Source organism: Castor canadensis, chromosome 17, assembly GCF_047511655.1.
Source record: "Castor canadensis chromosome 17, mCasCan1.hap1v2, whole genome shotgun sequence".
Classification (NCBI taxonomy): domain Eukaryota; kingdom Metazoa; phylum Chordata; class Mammalia; order Rodentia; family Castoridae; genus Castor; species Castor canadensis.
The window spans coordinates 62,583,854-62,605,652 of NC_133402.1; the positions used below are offsets into that span (position 1 = coordinate 62,583,854).

The 21,799-nt window shown below is 36.0% G+C and overlaps 1 protein-coding gene across 9 annotated transcripts in view; it reads left to right on the top strand.

The window, feature by feature from the left end:
- The window catches only part of Trpc1 (transient receptor potential cation channel subfamily C member 1), a 50,579-nt gene that overhangs the window by 4,331 nt on the left and 24,449 nt on the right, over nucleotides 1-21,799 (top strand). For 4 of the 9 annotated variants that reach the window (XM_074060078.1, XM_074060077.1, XM_074060080.1 and 1 more), the window contains exons 2-6: nucleotides 3,586-3,740; nucleotides 8,510-8,611; nucleotides 12,693-12,895; nucleotides 16,144-16,275; nucleotides 18,366-18,561. In XM_074060078.1, the coding sequence (XP_073916179.1) occupies nucleotides 3,586-3,740; nucleotides 8,510-8,611; nucleotides 12,693-12,895; nucleotides 16,144-16,275; nucleotides 18,366-18,561 (788 nt within the window). The remainder of the gene's footprint in view (nucleotides 1-3,585; nucleotides 3,741-8,509; nucleotides 8,612-12,692; nucleotides 12,896-16,143; nucleotides 16,276-18,365; nucleotides 18,562-21,799) is intronic. The other 5 variants (XM_074060081.1, XM_074060082.1, XM_074060079.1 and 2 more) reach the window with 3 other exon arrangements.

Here is a 21,799-nt window from a genome sequence, read left to right on the forward strand (position 1 = left end):
ATGATGAAGACTTAAAGAACTCCATACCGTACCAGTATATGTGTAAGATCCAGTAGCATTTCTCTGGATACTAAAGCTTTCTTCTCTTAATAAAATGTGTTTTAAGTATAATGGAGAGTATTTCAATTGGACTGTTGGAATTATTATACTCAAAGTTTGTTGTAAAAACTTGGTTTGAAAAGAGTTACAAAGTTTTGACAGGCAAAAATTTCTCACACTTCACAACTAAGGTAAATTTGGTTGGTATACCCAAATTAAAACTGATCATTGTTAGCACTCCCATTTCCGTTATGGTGAACTTTACCATCATATGCCAGAATATGAAATGATATGCCAGTGAAGAAAGATGGAATCATCTCTTCGTCACCATTGTAATGTTTCTCCACTGTGCTTCTCAATGGCTGGCCGCAGTTAGAGTAAATGTGTTGCAAAGGACCCAGGGGTTCACCCTGGTGTCTTATACTATTTCACTTTTTAAATTGCTGGTTGAGACTCATTGCTTTGATTTCATGACAGCTAATGGGTTGCATCTTGCAGCTTGGAAAACATTGGTCTAGAATGATCCTTGTGGGTGAGTAGTAGAGTGGTACAGGGTAAATTTAGAATTGTAGGAAGGGCCATGTTCTAGAGGGCTTTATAGACCAGAGTAAAAATTTTGGCTTTTCAAGATGATAGACGATCGTGAGGCCTGAAAGCTTGATACACTTTGAATTTTAAAAAGATCACTCTGACTATGGGGTAAGGAATGGGTTGAAGAGGTGGGGCTAGAAGAAGGGTAAGAAAACCGGCCTACAGGCCAAATACACCTGTTTTCATAAGGCCTTTCAACTGAGACTGGTTTTTATATTTTACATTTCAGATGGTTACATTTTTAAATTAGAAGCAGAGTAGTATTTCTTAATACTTGAAAATTCTATGAAATCAGGTTATAAATAAAGTTTTATTGTAACATATCCACATTCATTTACATATGATCTATTGCTGTTTCTGTGCTGAAGGGTCTGAGTAGTTGTGACTGAGATATGGCCCACAAAGCCTGGTATATTTGCTATCTGGCCCTTTTTCTGAATAATTTTGTTGTCCCCTGGGCTAGAGTGTAAAGTATTATTTGGGTAATATAAAATTGCAATAGGGAAAAGAGTTGAGTGTGAACTGAATCCAAGTTCAGTTTGTGCAAAGGTGACTGGTTGGTTTAAAGGAAGAATGAAGGAGTAGAGAGGGTGAGGTAGGTCAGGAGAGTCAGGGAAGTGGGTAGCTGGTCTGTGCGAAGCCAGTGTGGTTTGCTAATTGGCACTGTGTGGAAGTTAGGCTCTGAACTTCTCATAGAGGCTGGGAAAGAGAGGCCCGGTCTTCAGATGTTGACTGGAACAAACAGTGAATTCTTTTGGCGGCCGTAAGTTTTCTCAGGCTTACACTTAAAGAGGATCATCCTAGTCATTCGTCCTTGAACTGTTAGAAAGTATGTTCAAGTGTTTATACACCAATGTTGAGGCCTAGTCAAAAAGTGAGCCAGAGGAGCCTAGTTAGAATTTGGTCAAAGAGAGAATCTTTTCCAGCAGGTATATCAGTTAGGCTTTTTCATTGTCTGGGAGAGAGCTAATGGTGACTTGGAGAGAGGTAGCAGTGTGTTTGGGGACAAGCAAATGAGTATGAGTGGTGTTTTGGAGAGGCAACTGAGATGACTTGCTATTGAGTTCCTCCCTGAAGGAAAAAGGTTTCTTTTTCCTTCATTGAAAAATGACAACTATCTAGTCAAAAAAGTAAGCAGATTATGTTGCATTCCTTCTATCTGTTATATTTTAAAAAGTAAAAGATGTATGCAGCTCTTGATATCAATTTCATTATAAAATGAAAATATAAAACCTACTTGTCTGGCATACATAGGCATTTAGAATTGTAACCCTGCTGTGTAATCAGCTTATTGCTATCAATTTTAAGTTTCCTAGCCTTTATAAGTATATACTCATCCTAAAAGTTAAGACTACTATGGTCTTTTTTAAATACAGCACGTTGCTTTAAGTGACTTGCAGATGTAAACTTTGGTAAGGAAGCAACATTTAAAGACAACACTGAAAATATTGCAGAATTAAGGAAGGACAGGAGTTCTTAGATTTAGAAAGCCTAATGCGTCTCAAGCAAGATAGAAAATTAATGCTCACCTAGACATGCGAACAAAGCTGAGCTTTTGTGTGTAGTGTTTTTCTACTACTAAGATAATAAAATAGATAAATCTGAGACAGATTTTATATGTTATCTTCCAGTAGTAGTGATAACTTTTTACTGGTTTGTTTGGTCAGTGTTGTACAACTCATGACTTGTCACTTTGCAAAGTGTTTGTCTGCTAAGCATTCACCGTGGAGGAATGTATCTAAAATACTAGTTACTAGTGCCATAGGGAAAGATTTTCTTTTGTGACTAGTTTTATTCTAGAGAAAATTAAGGAAACATATTGTCAAGAAAGCTATTCAATGTCTTTCAAAATGTGTGGGGACCGTAAGGTCATAGATTAAAAATATTAGCAAATTTATGTGAAATTTTAATAAATAAAATTTGCTATCTTATTTATTTGGCAGTACTAGTGTTTGAACTCAGAGCCTTGCACTTGCTAGGCAAGTGATCTACCATTTGAGCCACACCGCTAGCCCTTTTTTCTTTTGTTTAATGATAGGGTCCTGTGCTTTTGCCTAGCAGGCCTCAGATTGCAATCTTCCTACCTCTGCCTTCTGCATAGCTGGTACAGGCATGAACCACCATGCCTGGCCTGTTTGTTGAGATAGGGTCTTACTAACTTTTTGCCTGACCTGGCCTTAAACTGGGATCCTCCTGTCTCTACTTCCTAAGTAGATAAGATTATAGGCCACACGGCTTAACTGTTTTGTTGTGGACTCTACAGTCGGACAGAAGGTAATGTACCTGCTCCTGATAGGTCAGGCATTAATTCTAGTCCTGATTTGAGCTGAGTATTCCCTGGTTATTTGCTCTAAACAGCTTCATAATGAGATGCTGTGTGTGTGTGTGTGTGTGTGTGTGTGTGTATGGGGAGGAGAGGGGATTTTCAGACAGCCTTCCCTCATGTTCTGCATACCCACAAGCTTGTACATGTTCACACCGCTTTTCAACAGTATGTGTTCCTCTGTAAATACTCTTTAAAATATCTTCTACTTAGATCTGATTTTAGCCATTATGATGTGTGTGTATGTCTGAGAAATAAAACATTCTTTTAAGCTTCTTATGTTTCTAGCTGCAGTCTACATTTTGAGGCATTCTTTATTAAATTGCTTTATATATCTTCTATAAGTTTCTCTGCTTATATTTTCAAGTTAAGAATTTTAAAGTAGTAAGTTTTATTTCATACTGCCCATTTAAAATTTTTCTACTTGTGTTTTATATTTGCTGCTGATGTGTTATTTTATCAAGATACACTTTTTTATCCAGAAAAATTTTACATTTGCTTTGTACATTTCTATATACAAAAGTGAATTTACGTATTTTAATCCTTTAATTCAACAAGCTAAATTTTTCTTTACAGTCATTCTTATTTAATATGTATTGAATATTAAATTATGTTTGTATATTGTTATTTAGGTGACTATTATATGGTTAAAAAGATTTTGGAGGAGAACAGTTCAGGGGACTTGAACATAAATTGCGTAGATGTGCTTGGGAGAAACGCTGTTACCATAACTATTGAGAACGAGAACTTGGATATACTGCAGCTCCTTTTGGACTACGGTTGTCAGGTACAGGCTAGACAATATTTCCAGTAGCTTCTAAGAAATGTTAGATATGCCATGTTGTCATCTTTCCTTCTGGTTCACTTTCTTCTTTTTCTTTCACTTCTTTTTTTTTCCTGTTTCTCACCTTCTGCTTGGCTTGAGCCACTAAAAAGTTTTTCAAAACAAACCAAAAGAGCCATTTTTAGGTAGAATATTTTTAATTGATTTATCTTTCTCTTTTCAACTGTCACTTTTCCCTACATCTGATAGAGGTAAATGATCATGACTTTGTTTGTATTACCTATATTATTACTATTTGTATTATATACCTAAAAATAGTACAAGTGTTGTGGAAATGTCAGAGGATAGGTATTTCTGTGGCCCATCTTACTTACAGGCATATGAACATATTCTTAGAGTAAAAAAAGAATTTGCCTATCCAGTAACTTCAGCTATGCAGAACACAACTGAGAACCAGAAACTGAGTAAAAAGTACCACTGAGCAGCCACAGTGGCTGCAATGAAGTTTTCAAATTGCTACCCTGGTTCAAAGATTGATTTTTCTCATTTGAGAACCAGTTTAATAAACCTAACTTCTTAGTTTTGTAACCTGCAAAGAGTTGGAGGGGCAGTGGAAGGCCTTAGAGCTGAAAGGGACCTCAGAGCTGAAGTAGCACAGACTGAGATTCCTTAATCAGAGGTCAGGTGCATTACAGACCTGATGGGCTCTGCTGCAGCTGTGTTAGAACGGTCATTAAGGTGTGTTTTATAACAATGGCTTAGAATCAGTAAGGAAAAGTTAAATTATATTCGCTACCTATTATTTTAGAAGAAAGAAGAATATATTTCCATAGCACTTCTGAAAGCAAAAGACTTCCATCAAAATGGTTTAAATTTTAAAGTTAAATACTTAAAGGCATAAGCTTCAGTTACTTAGAAAATAAGGTTATAAGGACATTCAGTCCCTGATGATTCTGGATAAAACAGGTATTATGATATAATAATTTTGTGTTTTTACACTTATGATTTTATGTATGGAATAATCCTCCTGTATACCTAGTTCTTTTACATTCTTGAGTATACCCCACACAGTTAACCTACATAGATGTTATATTTTAGTGGTCAGAAAACTGAGGCTCATAGACTTTAATGAATTGCCCAAAGTTCTAAAATTAGTAAAGGCAAAGCAAAGAGTTGAATTGAATCTGCTGAGTGCAAATCCCATGCTCTTTCCAGTTCACTGTGTCCTGTCCAGTTTACCTGTGTCTTATTCTCCAGGACCTGTGGTTGGTGTGATTGTGGATGTGAATAAACAAAATAGTGGTTCTTCACTAAAGGATCCTAAAATGAACTAGACAATTAAAGTGTGTATGAATTACAAATGAACTAAATAATACAAAGGTGTATTTGATAAATGCTGAGTGTTAATAATGCTTGACCCTTGTATATCGCTTTGTGGTTACAAAGTGCTTTCTTATATTTTATCTTATGTTATATCATTGATTCTTAACCAAATGATTTTGCCCTAGCAGGGGAAATGTGGCAATGTCTGGAGACATTTGAGTTCCACAATGGGGAACAGCTTATTACTGGTGTCTAGTGGGTAGAAGCTTGGGATGTTGCTGGACATGCCACAAGACACAGGGCATCTACCACAACAAAAAATAATCTGGCTCAAAAATGCCCATAGTGCTACTGTTGAAAAACCCAACTTTTATACTGAAACTTAGGTGGCTTAGTATAACTGGTCTAGAAACATAAAAAAGGGTAAAATCACTGGAGTAGAGCCATCAAGAAAGTTTTCTACCTTTCTTGTGGTAAAGTTCTGTGTTTGTTCCTTGGCACTGAAAACCAAAGTGTTTTAAAGAAAGCATTAAGACAGGCTTCACTGGAAGAGTGTGATTGAGCTCGGCCTTGAGATAATAGTATTGCTCGTGTGTCCGTAGTGGCATTCTGTGCCGGTAACCTTAATGCATTCACTTAATCCTCACAGCTGCCCTGTGGGGCAGACACTGTTATCCCTGTTTTACAGAGGAGGAAACGCATGTCCAGAAAGATGGACTTGCCCAAAGTTACTCTGTAATGGCAGACGTGGACTTCAAACCCCGGTTCTGGCTCCAGAGTCCATGCTTCTACCTATTAGCCTAATCTATTGTCAAATTATAGATAGGTAAGGAACAAGGGATGTAGAGAGGGGATAAACAGAGACATGTGCAATGTGTATTCTTGAAATAGTGAATCGACAGCCTTTTTGAACAAAGTATTGGGTTGGAGAAAAACGGGAGTTACCAAGAAAAACAAGTAGAACGAAACTGATGAGAAAGGCCTGGAGTGCAGACTCATGCTTAGGTTGCATATAAAGAGTACTAGAAGGAAAGGGTTTCATTACAGGAGACCACATGAATGGTTGGAGATGACCAGGCAGTTAGGATAGTGTAGCATCCTGACAGTCATGCTGTTGTCTAGAAATCGAGGAGTGCGCAATAGAAGAGGCGCGGTTCTTGAAAGTTCTTGAAAGTGGTAGAATTAGAGAAAGTGTCATGGTGACTAGCAAGTCTGACACCAGGAAGGAAGAAGGGAACATGAGCGGTAAGAAAGGATCAGGTTAAATCAGCAGGTGGTGAGAAGGAGTGCAGGTTGTGGAGGTGGGACTGACACTTCTGTGAATGAAGGACCAAGGTCCCCGTAGAGATGGACAGTAGTAAAATACAGTACTAAGGTAGGAAATTATGTTCGAGAAGGAAATTACTAGCTTCTTACTCTGAGCTTAGAGGAAAGAGTATGGGAATTGTTGAAGGACAAATTCTGAGTTGAGAAGAAAGATGGTGACCTCATAAATACATACATAAATAAGTACATGTTTGGAGCTATTTTACTGAAACTATTTAAATAAAGCAAGCAGTCGGGAAACAAAACTAGTGCAGATATTTTACACATTTGTATGTATTTTTAAAATAACTTAAAATGTTTTTTCTTTAGAACAGACATTTATCAAATAACATAGTATTTATGCAGAGTAAATCAATGATCATTCCTTATTTACATTACAATTTACATAAGTTTTTTTTCTAGCTGAAGCTTATTCTTTTAAGAATTGAATAATTTATTATGCATCTTTACTTTTTACGGAGTACTGTATCTGAATATAATTTATCTTTACCATCAGAAATTGGAACTACTGAGAATATAATCATTTTTCTTTGCTTCATATGGTCTGAAACTACTAATGTTTGTCCTTAGATTAAATGTCTTCAGACTGCTACATACTGATAGTGATTTTGCTATGCTGGTATTTTATTTTTTCAATGGTCAAATTTTAGCATTTTTTTTCTTTCTTTCTGCCTCTTTGTTGGTTTCAATCTAGCTGTTTGTCATTCAGTAAAGATCTGAAGAATACTTGAGAAATCCAGATATCTACTACTTATAGACAACTCTAAGTCAGTTGTCTATAGGGAGCCCATTTCTTCCGGAAACAGTGCTGATAAAGTTAGTTTGTGACAGATTAATTGGTTTCTTTGTTTTGTTAAATTGCTGCTATTTGATTCATGACTGTATTTCAGATAGTTGGAATTGCCTTGTATTTGAGAGCATTGGTACTACTAAAGTTAGCATTATAGATTAAAATTAAAAACATAAATGAAATATTTAGTAATAATGGATGCAGGTTTTTTTTTTAAAGTTTGTTTGCTTCACCTGATTGAATATGCTAAAATAAAGAGAAATGTTTACAAAGCAAAAGAAAAATGCAGGAACTTCAAGGCAAGGACTATAGCCTAATGAACCCTCAAAGTTTTAAGGGATAAAATGATGGATTAAATTTCTCATTTGGGTGAGCAGTTTTTCCTATGGGAAAACATAGGCAATTCCTAATGGTTGAATGAGATTTCAGCCCTTTTGGGGGAGTGTTTAGTCCTATTTTTCAACATTTAGGTAAGCTTGCTATTTTCAGTACTATTTTTGACATTCAGATAAAGCGGGTAAAAGCTTTATTCTTTTCAATTACAAAAAATACTGAAGATCTGATATACTTTCGTTCTATACCAATAGAAGAAGAATGTTGATTGATTTAAGTAGTAAAGATTATGTCAGTTTAAATGTAGTTTGAAAATAATCAGAGCAGTATCTTAGATTGAATCATTATATATTCTTCTGCTGTTAGGTTTTCTTTAAACAAACAAACCTGATGTCATGGTTGCCAGTCCTATGGACTGTTAAAGTTGAGAGACCCCATTTCCTCGAGGCTGTCCCCTGTTCCTCCTGTCAGAAGAGGACTCCATGATGAGCCGCGGGTTAGGAGTAGAACTGTAAAGTCACCACTCCCTCCCGCCTCTGCAGACTTGGGAAACTAAGATTGTTGGTATTAATGTCAAATTTGTACCATTTCCATGTGGAAGGTGAGAGCAGGGTTCTCCTCTCTCTGTACTTTCCCTTTTCCCCTGATCTAATGATCCATTGATGCTATCAGACCTAGTGTAGCCCTTTTCCTGTGGGAACAGCTCCTGGAAATCTCTTTTACAGATTTGGAATGTTAAGTTCTTTTGGTCCACAGTACAAGAGTAAAGATCTGCATGGGTCAGCACTGTCCCACTTGCAACTCCTTTCCAGCATTTATTATTATACCAGACAGGAACGCGTGTAGACTGTGGTACACAGAAGTACTGCTAAGGCACGCAAACGTACCACTTGTACAGCCTGAATTTTTGAAGATTCAGTATCACTGTTTACAATAGTTTAGATTTTTAGACATTAACTCTTTATCTTCCATTTTCATTTTTAACTTTTTTTTTTTAAAGTCCGCAGATGCACTTTTGGTGGCAATCGACTCTGAAGTAGTGGGAGCTGTTGATATACTACTTAATCATCGACCAAAACGATCATCAAGACCAACTATAGTAGTTAGTACTCTTAAATACTTACTAATTTGGATTTGAAACAGAAGTAGATCTCCTGCCCCATGGCCATTTTTTCTACCCCAAATTTATTTTGTCTTTTTTAAAAATAGGTTTTTTTCATTTCATAAACTATTTACTTTAGAATGAGTAGACACTTGTAAGAATAATTAGTATTGTTTTCAGGAAAACTTTTTTAGGTAGTTAACATTTCCATAATTTTGTCAGCGTGGACCAGTATACTTAGTTTGGAATATTCTGTGGGTAACATTGAAAATACAGATTAGTTTCCTGATACATTTAAGAATTAAATGTAAACAGTGAACCCATAAAACTGAAAGATAATATAGTCAGATGTTTAACTGATTGAGGGAGCAGAGAAAGTACTAGGCATAAAAGCAGTGGACAAAAGTTACAGTGGCGCAGTCAGGCCTTAGTAAAGTTCTGGAATTCAAATATCAGGCAAAATTTAGAAGGTGATGGGTAACTGGGAAAAGATATTTGCAGAAACATCTCAAGTTAACATCTTAATATTAGATAAATTAATAGAAACATCAAAATCAGAAGAGAACATGAGAAAAATCTAAAAAAGAAAATATATTAAACCTTACTAATAATCAAATACAACGTACTAGTTTTTGTTAATCAAGTTAGAAAATTAAAAAAAAAAAACATTGGTGGGCAGGTATTCTGTGAAGCAGGTTGGCAAGATGTGTCATAAACAAGAAGTTCACATTCGTTAACTTAGTGCTTTCTTCTCTAGAAATTTATGAAGGAACATGCCAGAAAAGTGGACAAGTTATCGATTAAAATCAACTGTGGTACTAAGAAATATCCCTTGCGACACAATTTAAACATCCTAAAAGTAGCTCTGCAGTAGAGTGCTGCTTGCCTGCGTTGCTGAAGGCCCTGGGTTTGATCCCCTGGGTAGGGGGAAGATGAAAATAAATATCCCAAATGAGAAGACAGGAAATAGAAGTAACACATACACACAATGGAATACTATGCAGTCATTAAAATGAGGTTTTTAAAAGAATTTTTGGTACTATGGAAAAATATATTAAATGAGAAAAGGTGAGGTTAGTGAATTATACATACAATCCAGTATTAAAATATGCATAGAAGAAAAGACTATATGGAATTGCAGCAAAATGTTGCCTTCCGATGGTCATCTCTTTCTGATTGACAAGATTAAGGGTTTTATTTATTTTTTTAATTGCCTTTGTAATGAGGAAAATAGCTACTAATAAGTAAATATTAATTTAAAAATTAGATATTTATTGCCTATCAAAGTTTTAAAATCGTAACATTTATTATTGTGAGGGTGTAGTAAAACAAACAGTTTAAATAACTGCTGGGAGTATAATCTCATATTCAGAAGAAAAATCTTTTAAGAACTCATTATAAATTAATAGATTGTAGCATGATCTGAGAACTACGAGAGGCTCTGCTAAATTTCATACTTGATCATGTTAACTGAAAAAGTTTACTCTTGTTTAGACTATTATAAAAGTATGACATTTTGGGTCAGTGGTGTAGCTCAGTAGTAGAGTGCTTGCCTAGCATGCACTAGGCCCTCTGTCCAATTCCTACCACCACAAAAGAAAGCAAATAAGCAAAAAAGTGTGACTTTCTCCAGAATGTAGTACCTGTTACTTTAAGTGGGGAAAGAAACCAACAGGAATAAAATAAACAGGATAAAGACAGTGTCCTTATCCAAAAGACCAGAAGTATTTAGAGTCCGAGTCAGTTTTCTGCATTTTATTTTGCAGCTACTGTCATATGTCGGTGTACCTGTTTTACCTTCTAGCCTTCTAATCCATTTCCTTCCTTGTGGCCAGGTGGCAGGTGGAGTATACTGACAAGTGTTATTTCATCACCATTACCTCTACCAATTAAACCTGGCAGGCCTCACTACTGAGTGAAAAAAACACTTTCTACCCTAACAAAAAAAGGTTATTCAGCTTTATTTGAATTCTTCCAATAATAGCAAAATCACAATTTAACATCTTTATGACTTTTAGAAAGGCAGTATTAAATATTTTTATAAACCTTTTACCATTTCGGTGGATTCATTCTGTAATCTTGGCTTGTCAAAATGGTCTTTTTCACAGTTGACTTTCAAATAAAGTTATTTATTTCGTAGTACATAGATTATATAATGAGCAATGAAATTATGAACTTTAATCTTATACATGTCTAGTAGAGTTACTCATATAGTTAAAGAGGCCCACTTTTCTCTTAGAACCCTTCTCTTGGAATTAAATATAATTTTCTCTTGTTTATGGCCAGTAATATAAAGGAAAATTTTTAAATAAATTCACCAACTCGAAGTCTCCAATAAGTAAATAGGAAGTATATGAACAACTTACCAATGATCAAAAGGAAGTAAATTAAAATTTCATGCTAATACTTTTCACTCATAAATTAGAGTGATCTCACAATGCTGGTGAGTAAAGCTTTAGACTGAAATGGATGTGTTCTAATATTACTGATAATATAAACTAAAGGACTTTGATTAACGTTGTGTATTAAGAGCTTCAAAACTTTTCTTGGCCTTTGTAATCCTGCTTCTGGGGAGTCTATGTTAATGAGAGAATCCTAAATTTGTAAAACCTCTTTTCCTACAGATGGGTGCCTTAGTGTCATTTAAATTAGCAAAGTGTCTTGGTGCAGAGTCAGTGAACTTCCTTAAATTCTTAGTAGAACTTTTTTTTTTCCCCTTGAAGATCCTGGGCTGTAGCTTTATGGGATTGTTAAAAGAGTCCTTGATCTTTGGGATATTAAGAACCATTGTTCCTTTTTTTCTTTTCTTTTTTGGTGGTACTGGAGTTTGAACCAGGGGCTTGCCCTTGCCAGGCAGGGCTCCTCTGCTTGAGCACGGCCTCTGGGCCCAGAACCATTGTTTGTAATCCAGTGTTTAGCATACCTCTGATTTATGCCACAGATGTCCCTAGAAGGGGGTGTGGAAAAGCAAGGATTAGAAGCAAATGCTATAAATGTAAAGTGCTGTTTGGATAGAAGGAATATGGGTATTTTTATTCTTCTTTCTGTTTTTCTATATTTTTCAGATATTTTATAATGAGTGTACACTACTTTTACAATGTTAATAAAAATTACCCAAATGCGAACTTGATGAGCTTTCACTGGAATCAAACAGCTCTCAGGGAAACCTCTGCGAAAAAGTGAGAAGTTTGGAAAGAATATGCAATAGTCATTAAAAAGCCAACCTTTTTGTTTAACCCTGATTCTTTAATTACTAATTCTTTTCCTCATTTCATGCCATCACCAGGTCCATGGGCCCATGTTGTGGAAAGAGCTCAGGCCCTGGAGTGTCAGTCTGAATCTGGTCAGCACCGCTGCTCTGTTGTGTGTCTCGGGCACATTAACTTCTCTGAGCCTCAGTGTCTTTATGGTTATTAATTATGCTCAGCTTGCAGGCTGCTGTGGGATTAAGTGGGGTGATGAATGTAAAGTACCTGATGGTCCCAGTTCTCATTAAACTGCAGCTCAGACAGTGTTGTGTGCATCTGTAAGAGGAGGTGATACAGGTAGCGACTGGGGATGAATAGAGGCAAAAGTGAAGGGTGCTTCTTACCTACCAGCTTTGCCAGGTAGCTTCTTTACTGTCAGGGTGACAAGAGTTGCCACTCAGATGGAACTTTTAGTGTTTTCTCATGCACTTATGCTCTGCCTGTTTTTAACATTCTATTTTTCATTATATTCTTTTTATGAATTTCTTGTTCTTTATCCTCATCATGTATGTTTCTATAATCTTGTAAAAAAAAGAAAACCCAACAGCCCCACACTTTTTCTTATAGTAGTTCTCGAGATATCCTCACTTCTTTATTAGGAAAACAGATCTCTACCTACTGAACATTTTTTTATCTATTATGATTATACTGCATTTAAGTTCTCAGGTTTCAAAAAATTAGTATAAATAAAGTGTTTATCATAGTTCTTAAAATTATTCTTAAGTTCTCTTAAGTTCTTTGTGTCTTCCTTTTTTTTTCATTTCATTTTTTAGATAAATATACTTTTAAGTCACAAATAATAACTTTGGGACATTTATATAATTTTTTTTCAGAAACTAATGGAACGAATACAGAATCCTGAGTATTCAACAACTATGGATGTTGCACCTGTCATTTTAGCTGCTCACCGTAACAACTATGAAATTCTTACGATGCTCTTAAAGCAGGATGTCTCTCTCCCCAAGCCCCACGCAGTTGGCTGTGAATGCACGTTGTGTTCTGCGAAAAACAAGAAGGACAGCCTCCGACATTCCAGGTTAGAAAGTAAAGTCTTTGACAAACAGATGTGTGGTGTGGTAAGGTAGATGCAAGTGATGTTGGCTTTTTAGAAACTGGATCTTTCTGTGCATCTTTTAAGAAATGTGATGGTGGGATACCTGATGAAGACCAGGGCCTCACACTTGCTAGGCAGGTGCTCTGCTGCTTGAGCCACTCTACCCACCCTTTTTGTGTTGGCTATTTTTGAGATAGGATCTTGCTTTATATACGGACTGGCCTGGACTGCTATCCTCCTGTGTGTGGTTCCCCCTGTAGCTGGGAGGATAGGCCTGCACCACCATGACCACTCATTTGGTTGAGCAAACTTTTTGCCTAGTCTGGCCTCAACTCATGATCTTCCTAATCTCTGCCTCCTGAGTAGCTAGGATTATAGATGTGAGGCACTGTGCCTGGCTCTTTTAAAAATCTTAAAACTGATGTTGGATCATATACTCATAATTAGGTTATACAGTAATTATATTAATTTTCCAATGCAAAATAGTGTCTTTATATTCGCCTTATATATACAAGAACTTTGCTTCCATTGTTTTTTATTTTTATTAAAAAATACGTATTTTAGTTGTACAAGTAATATGTAAATATTTACATTTTTGTAAAAATTCCCACTTTAATACTGATCAGAAGCCTTGTTATGAATCCCAGTTGTCTTTCTCTCTCTCTCTAGAACCAGACCACTAGCAGTTTGTCATTCTATACCTTCTCCTTACATAGTTGTTGACTTTTTTCTAGAAATTTTATGTAAATGGAATCTTACAGTGTGCCGACTTAGGTCACTAGCTTCTTTCACTTGGCATCATGTCTCCGAGTCCCCACATTGTGCACACTGCAGTAGTTTTGTTATTTTTAGTGTGAGCATTATCTCATTGTGGAGACGAGGTGCCTGTTGTTGATCGACATTTCAGTGCACAGTTTTTGGCAGTGAACATTCAGATGCAGGTGTGTCTGTGGACCTGTTTTTATTTCTGTTGGGCAGATAAGTGTGAGGGAATTTCTGGGTGGCATGTAAATACGTGTTTAGCGTTTTAAGGAGCTGTGAGACTGGTTTCCAAAGTATTTGGACCAGTTTATATTCTCGTTAGCGACATCTGATGCTAACTCCGCTGCGCATTCACCAGCACCTGGTCTTGTTAGCCATCGTGCTCTTGGTCATTGCACGTGTTCTCTACTCACGGTTGTCCGCATCTCCTGAGGTCTCCTGTCTCAGTGAGTGTCTTCTTTTATGACCTTCTGCCGTTACTTGCTTGGGTTGTCTGTGTTCTTATTTTTGAGTTATAAGAATTCTTTATTCTTATTTAACTTGTTCTGTTCACAAGTTCTTTATCATGTGTTTCACAAGTGATTTCTCCCGTTCTATGACTTGTCTAGGGTCTCATTATGTAGCTTTCATTGACTTCAAACTTAGATTCCTCCCACCTCAGCTTCCCAGCTGCAGGGATTATAGGTGTGCACCACCATCCCCAGCTTCATTTTCTTTATGTTATCTTTTGAGGAGTGAAAATTTATTTTTGATGAGGTATAATTTATCAGTTTTTTCATTTGTGAATCATACTTTTATGTCATAGTTATGAGATATCTGCCCAAGGTTACAGATTTTCTCACAGACATTTTATACTTTAAGGATTTATATTTTAATTGTATGATCTATTTTGAGTAAAATTTTATGTTTAATAAAAGTAAATTCTTTTTCCATTTTTTTGCAGTATCCAACCAGTTATTACACCACTATTTGTTGAAAAGACCATTTTTTCACTAAGTTATCTTTATATCTTTGAAAATCATTTTAGTACATATGTATGGTTTTGTTTCCAGACTCTTTTCTGATTCACTGATGTATGCATCTGTTTTTACATCAATATCACTCAATGTGGATAACTGAAGCCTTATTGTAAGTTTTTTAATCAAGTAGTGTAAGTCCTCCATATTTAATCTTTTCCCTCAAATGTTTGGCCGTCCTAGGTGCATAATTTCCAAATAAAGTTGGAAATCAGTTGTCCATTCTGTGTGGCTTTTTTGTTTGTTTTTAACAAAAATACTTACTTGGATTTTTGACGGGCTTTATAATTGAATCAGTTTGAGGAGAAATGCCACTTCAGTAACATTGAATCTTCTAAGTTGCAAACATGCTATATCTTTCTATTTGATAGCTTTCCTTTAATTTCTCACAGCAGTATTTTGTAGTCTCCAGTACAGAGGCCTTGAGTTCTAATTTAATAAACTCAAAACACAAACGAAAGGGGCACGGCTCAAGTGGTAGAGCACTTGCCTGGCATGTACAAGGTTCTGGGTTCAATCCCCAGAACTGAAAAAAGGAAAAAAATACATCTTTTAAAGAAAAATATGCATTACATTATATCTGCCAAATTTATGAATTAAGAATTTCATTTATATATATATATATATATATATATATTTATTCGTATGTGCATACAATGTTTGGGTCATTTCTCCCCCCTTCCCCCAACCCCCATTTATATATTTCTAAAGGAAGAATTACAGTGAATTTTTTCTGGTTTATTTTCTGTTTGAATATTGAAATACAAAGATTTGTGGAGAGGGCAAAAGGAGTGCTTTCTATTAGCTGGAAATTATGCATAAATGAGTGATTTCAGTGTTATGGCTTGACAGCTTTCAAAATCATTACATGGCTTAATAAGCTATGTGTTATATGTATCTAGCAATGTTAAATAAGTTTGATCACTTGGACAGGAAGAATTTAATAATTATCCAGTCAACATCATATCAATTATTTATTTGTTAGCTTATTTCCTTTAATATTATATTGATTTCAGGAATAGAAATTTACTTTAAATTGGATTGAACGATGTAAAAGGGTTTTTTGAGTTTTTCTAGACAGGGTCTTGTCATGTAGCCCAGGCTGACCTGGAACTCAGGACCCTCCTGCCTCGGCTTCCTGAGCACTAGGATAGCAGGATTACGCCACCATGAATAGCCAAGGTTTTGAATCAGTGAAAAGAGACGGCAATGGAACAATTTCCTGAAAAGCAATACATACAGCTTTCCAATGTTTGTATCTCAAAATACTTAACTTTTAAGTGTTTCTCCTTTTATGGAAGTTATCTGTAGTTATTCAGATATTTATTGTAATTTTCATTTTTTAAAAATTTTATAATACTTTGTAAAATTTATAAAAATTTTGGGTTAAAACTGATTATGTGTGTAAGGTTTTTTTTTTTTTTTACATTATGTAATCAAATTTTATCACAGGTTTCGTCTTGATATATATAGATGTTTGGCCAGCCCAGCTCTAATAATGCTCACAGAGGAGGATCCAATTCTGAGAGCATTTGAACTTAGTGCTGATTTAAAAGAACTAAGCCTTGTGGAGGTGGAATTCAGGTGGGAATGACTGGAAATTGTAAATCATATAATGTCTTTTGTTTTAGAATCTTCTGCTTGAATTTCTTCATAGGCTGAATTATAATTCATCTTTGTTTACATTTAATCCAATGACCACACCTGTTGCCACTTGGAATTTTCCTTCTCCCTCAAAGGAACAGGTCCTGGTGCTATTTCGTTAGCTCCTTCCTCATCTGCACGTTTTTAACTACCCATAATCTCCCGAGGCAAGCTTTGAGAATTTCCTTTGTGACAGAGTATCCCTGGTCCCCTCCAAAGAAGGAATTGATTGAGAGTTCTTTCCAGCCCCTATTACAAGGTTCCCACGGGGATCTACACTAAACCCACCTTTTCTTTCATGTCCAGTTTATACTGGAGCGCTGTATGTGGCACCCTTCAGGGATTTGACAAGATTGGGAAAGTTTAAGCTTCCAGTTACTAGAAGGGGGGATAAGAAACTCGAAACTTTCTTTAGCCTTAATTGCAGTGGTACGTGGTGAGTTCTTGATAATTCTGAGTCCCAGAGACATATATATTTTAAAAGCCTATGCGTAAGTTTTGAAGTTGATTTACTAAACTTTAATTTGGATACATGAAATTTTATATCAGATTGATGTGACTTGTAAGACATGGTTAAAATGCAACTTTTTGCTGCTTTGAACTTAGCATATGAGGCTATTAAGAAATTTTATTTAAATATGAAGAATTTCCAATTGTGATCTCATTAATCTTGAGTTCTGAGTTACCTTATAAAATAGAATTCGTTCAATTTATTCCCAAAAAGATTTGGAGCAACCGCTGTGATTTTATTATAATCATAGAATAAGTAAGTTAAATTTGGAAACGATCCTAGAACTCATTTATTTCAGTCCAGTGTTTTTGTAGATACGGAGAGATCTATGAAGACCAGAGGCTTTGCTAATATTACCATTAAATTAGCAACTAAGTTGAAACTGAATGTATGAGCAAAATCAGAACTAGAACATAGCACTCCTTGCTTCTACTCCAGTGCATTTCCCTTTAAACTGTACACCCATTTAAGCAAATTGGATTAATAAAATGTATTAATTTTACCATTGAATTTAGTGATCTATCAAATATTTATCTAAAGATGAAATCTCTTTGTAATAATACTTTAAATGAATATTCCTATCTATAGTTAAATTCCTAAACCAAGAAGTGAGTTACTTTATTTGTTAAAGTAACCCAACTACTTATTCTTGGGTTATATAATAAATGCAAAGCCTGGCTAAGAGAAATGTTTGCCTCTAATGAAAAGAAGCTATTATTCTTTAAGTTCTAATTTTATGCCACTAGTTCATGGAAAACTCTGGGTATAATAAGGCTAAGCAATAGGAAATCTTTCTGTTTTCCCTTCCTTTTGTGTGAGGGAAAACTGATTAAAAATTATCTGAGTCATAATTACTTATTTCTAACCTAATTCTTGTTATTAAACCAAAACATAAATGTAATATAATTGATATATCTTTAAGAAGAATTATTTATTAAAACTTCTTCATTTTTTTACAGTTAGCTCTGCTTGAAATAAGCAATTCAAACGGTAGTAAGATTCAGCCATTGTCAGTCTAAAGAGAGTTCTTTAGGAGATGCATTTTAGTGTCTTTCTTTCTAACTTAAATTTCGTTCAAAGGAGCACTTTAAATATGAATCAAAATGCCTTTTAAGATTAGAAGTAGTGTAAATATTGTAAACTATTATTGAAAAAATCTTCTAGTTAAAAATTATTTAATAGTATTTATATTGTTCATATGAGTAATAATAAAAGGAAATTTTAGCCAAACAGAGAATGAGAGCAAATGCATTAAGTGAACTGGTTGACAAATACTATTAGGATCTCTAGGAATATTAGTGTATATATAAGGGAACATCCAGAACACAGTTATGTTGCAGTTTCCTCAAAGTTGTGGAAAAAATGTACACCAGTAGGGTCCTTTGATTGTTAGCAGAAAAAGACTTCAGACTTTATGTAGTCCTGTGAGAATTAAAATGTTGAATAAGAAAAATTCTAGTGAATATAGCTTAATTAGAAGATAGAAGTGGCTTTTCTAATGACAGACTGTGTTTTGTAGGAATGATTACGAGGAACTGGCCCGTCAGTGCAAAATGTTTGCTAAGGATTTGCTTGCACAAGCCCGGAATTCACGTGAATTGGAAGTCATCCTAAACCACACATCTAGTGATGAGCCTCTCGACAAGCGGGGACTGCTCGAGGAAAGAATGAATTTAAGTCGCCTAAAGCTCGCTATCAAGTATAACCAAAAGGAGGTATGAGGCTTTCTACGAGAGATTTAAATTCTTTCTCACTGTGCTCCAGTGGCTCAGTGCAAAGGCTCCGGAGTAACATATCTGGGTTGAAATCCTAGTTCTGCCCCCAAAAAATTATGTGCTCTTGTGAAAGTTATTGAATCTGAGCTCTAGTTTTAAGAATTAATTAAGAATATGTATTTGAGCCAGACATGGTGGTGCACACCTGTAATCCTAGCACTCAGGAGGTTAAGGAAGGAAGGTCTCGAGTTTAAGACCAGCAATGTTATTTAGCAGGATCTTGTCTCAAAAACAAAATTGTATTTAAAAGGTTTAGCACAGTGAGTACTAGCATTAAGCAAGTATTCAATAGATGCTAGGTATTATTTTTAATAACTACAATTACTTATAATTAAATAATATGGTTGTTTTAATGGTTTTACAAAATAGTAGCTGCACAGGTAAGGCTTTATAATAAAGTTTCCACCTTGTGTTTTATCTGTTAGACAAATAACAGTTATAAAAAACCCTATTGTTTTAAAATAAAGTTTCAAATATTATATTTCCTGATTCTTATTTGTACTTCAGAAATGCACATCCTGATTGTGTTTGGTCTGGCTCTTCTGGTGTCATCCATTCCTGTCAAGGGAGTTCCCATTTCCATCCCCACACATACAATCCAGGAATGCTAGCAGGAAGGAATGGGTTTTAAATGTCTTTTCTTGGAGTAACTCACTGAACAGTGGTATTTGCATGTAGATAATGACTTCTAGTTGGTAGTATGGGATGTCAACCTGTGGTACCTTTTAGTATTGCTTCGAACGCTCATTTTCATTGTAGACAAGGATATTAGAATCAGGGTTGCTCATCAGATTCATATTATTACAAAAATATCACCTAAAATAGATAATGGTAGAGAATGCAAGGCTCAGGACCTTCAGTGCTAAGAGTAGAATTTATTATCTTGATTGAAAATTTGACCCCCACTATAGCTTTTTTTTTTTCCCCTTCAGTACTGGGGATTGAACCCAGGACCTTGTACATGCTAGGCAAACACTCTCCCACTCGAGCCACGCCCCCAGCCCTTTTGTTTATATTTTTGTTTTTGAGATGGGTCTTACTAACTGTGCCTGGGCTATCCTGGAACTTGTGATCCCTCTGCCTCTGTCTCCCAAATAGCTGACATTACAGGTGTGAACCACCATGCCCAGCCTCATAATAGTTTTTGACTCAGAAAACTGATCCAGGAATTTTTATTTTTTTGGAGTTTTTTATCTCTACCTTGCCTCTCCTCATTTGCTGGCAGGTCCTGTTCTGCCCTTATCTCTGATTTTGTTGAAGAGAAGACATAAGCATAATAAGGAAGACAAAGCGTTTTTGCTAGTTGAGTTAAGGATAGCTATACAGAGAGATTCCTACTATTGCTTTCATGTACCCATGTGTTATGATCCATGTTGATTCATCTCTAACTGATCTTTACACTGGTTCCTGATCCCCTGCTCGTGATAACCTCTGTCATTTTAAGGTTTCTGTATTAGTTCCTCTGGAGTGGGGACATCAAACACTTTCATGTTTTGGGTTTTCTACCTATCCCCATACCTCCTGTATGTGCTTTCCCCTTGTCATGTGACCCAAGTCAACAACATTGCTGTATTTGCCCTAGATTTAAAGTCTACATATGAGGGAGAACATACGATTTTTGGTCTTCCGAGCTTGGCTGACCTCGCTCAGAATGATGTTCTCCAGTTCCATCCATTTACCTGCAAATGATAAGATTTCATTCTTCTTCATGGCTGAGTAAAATTCCATTGTGTACAAGTACCACATTTTCTTGATCCATTCATCAGTAGTGGGGCATCTTGGTTGTTTCCATAACTTGGCTGTTGTGAATAGCGCTGCAATAAACATGGGGGTGCAGGTGCCTCTGGAGTAACCTGTTTTGCCTTCCTTTGGGTATATTCCCAGGTGTGGGATTGCTGATCCAGGAATTTTTAAATATTTCAGATTACCTAGATAACATATTGCTTCTTTGGATCTTTGCTTCAAATCCTGTACTTTTTCTGCTACTCCAGTTTTCTTGTTCAAGGAGAAACATTTATTGGAAAAAAGTTAAGTGCCAGAATTTGGATCAGTCTGAGTTTATAAATCAGCAGTGTACCTACTTAGCTTAAAAAGGAAAAGCAATGCTAACATGTAGGAGAAATGGTCACCATAGGCTTCCTCACCCTCATCCTGATGTCTGAGTAGCAGTCAGGACTTGGGAGCCATGAGGCCTGAGTTGCTGGGTGTCATATGGGTGAGTTCCCAGGGGGTGGAGCTCCTGAGAACTTAGAACTAGTGCTGGGTACAGCATGTCCATCCCCATGGGCAGCTTGTAGGAGATGGGCAAGAAGCCTCTGAGGGCTGACTGAAGTGCCTCCTGAAAGCAGCACTGTAGTCTCTGTATAGCTTGGGTTTCTTCATGGCTTGGTGGCGTCAGGCCAGTGGGCCTTTTTACATTGTGGTTTATAGCTCCAGAGCAAGTCTTCAGTGAACAAGGTAGAAAATCATGGCCTTTAGAAGTCACTTAGAGTCACTTCTACTGGAGCTTCCCGTTCTAGTAATTACAAAATGATTGAATTGATGGATAGGACACATCAATCCTGTCTTGACCACCAGCTCTGGTAACAGGAGTGTCAGTGTTTCAAGACTGCCATAAACGAAGAACATTTGTAGTTGAAATTGCCTTCTTCTAGATATCATTTAAGTTAAGTTATCATTATTTTGATGGATGGCAAGGACAGGTATTAGTCCTGAGTTTGCTCTGATATTTGGGGGAAAAGAGAAACCACCAAGTTTGAGAAGTTGCTCAGCAGGGTAATTTACAAGAGGAAGAACCGTTTCTCTCCCAGGTCTTTCTCCTGCAGGGACAAAGTAAGATTCCCCCAGAGCAGGAATCTGAACAGAAGAATAAAGAACGAAGTAAGATTTAATTGCCAAAAATAAGTATAGTATATTAGAAATTTTTTGATAAGCACAACGAAATTCTGTCCAATTCATTGTCATTACAGTGTAATATTCTACAAATTCTACCATAGAATAAATCATTTTAAAATTGAATCTTCGCAAGGTATTATTTTAGATTACCTGAATAATGTTATCACTCACTTATACTTTACTTTGATAATTTCAAGTCTGATCACATTCAGGATTGTCAGGACACCTAAGTTATACTTCACAGCATTAGCATTATATTGAAAAAAAGTATTGCTGATGAAAT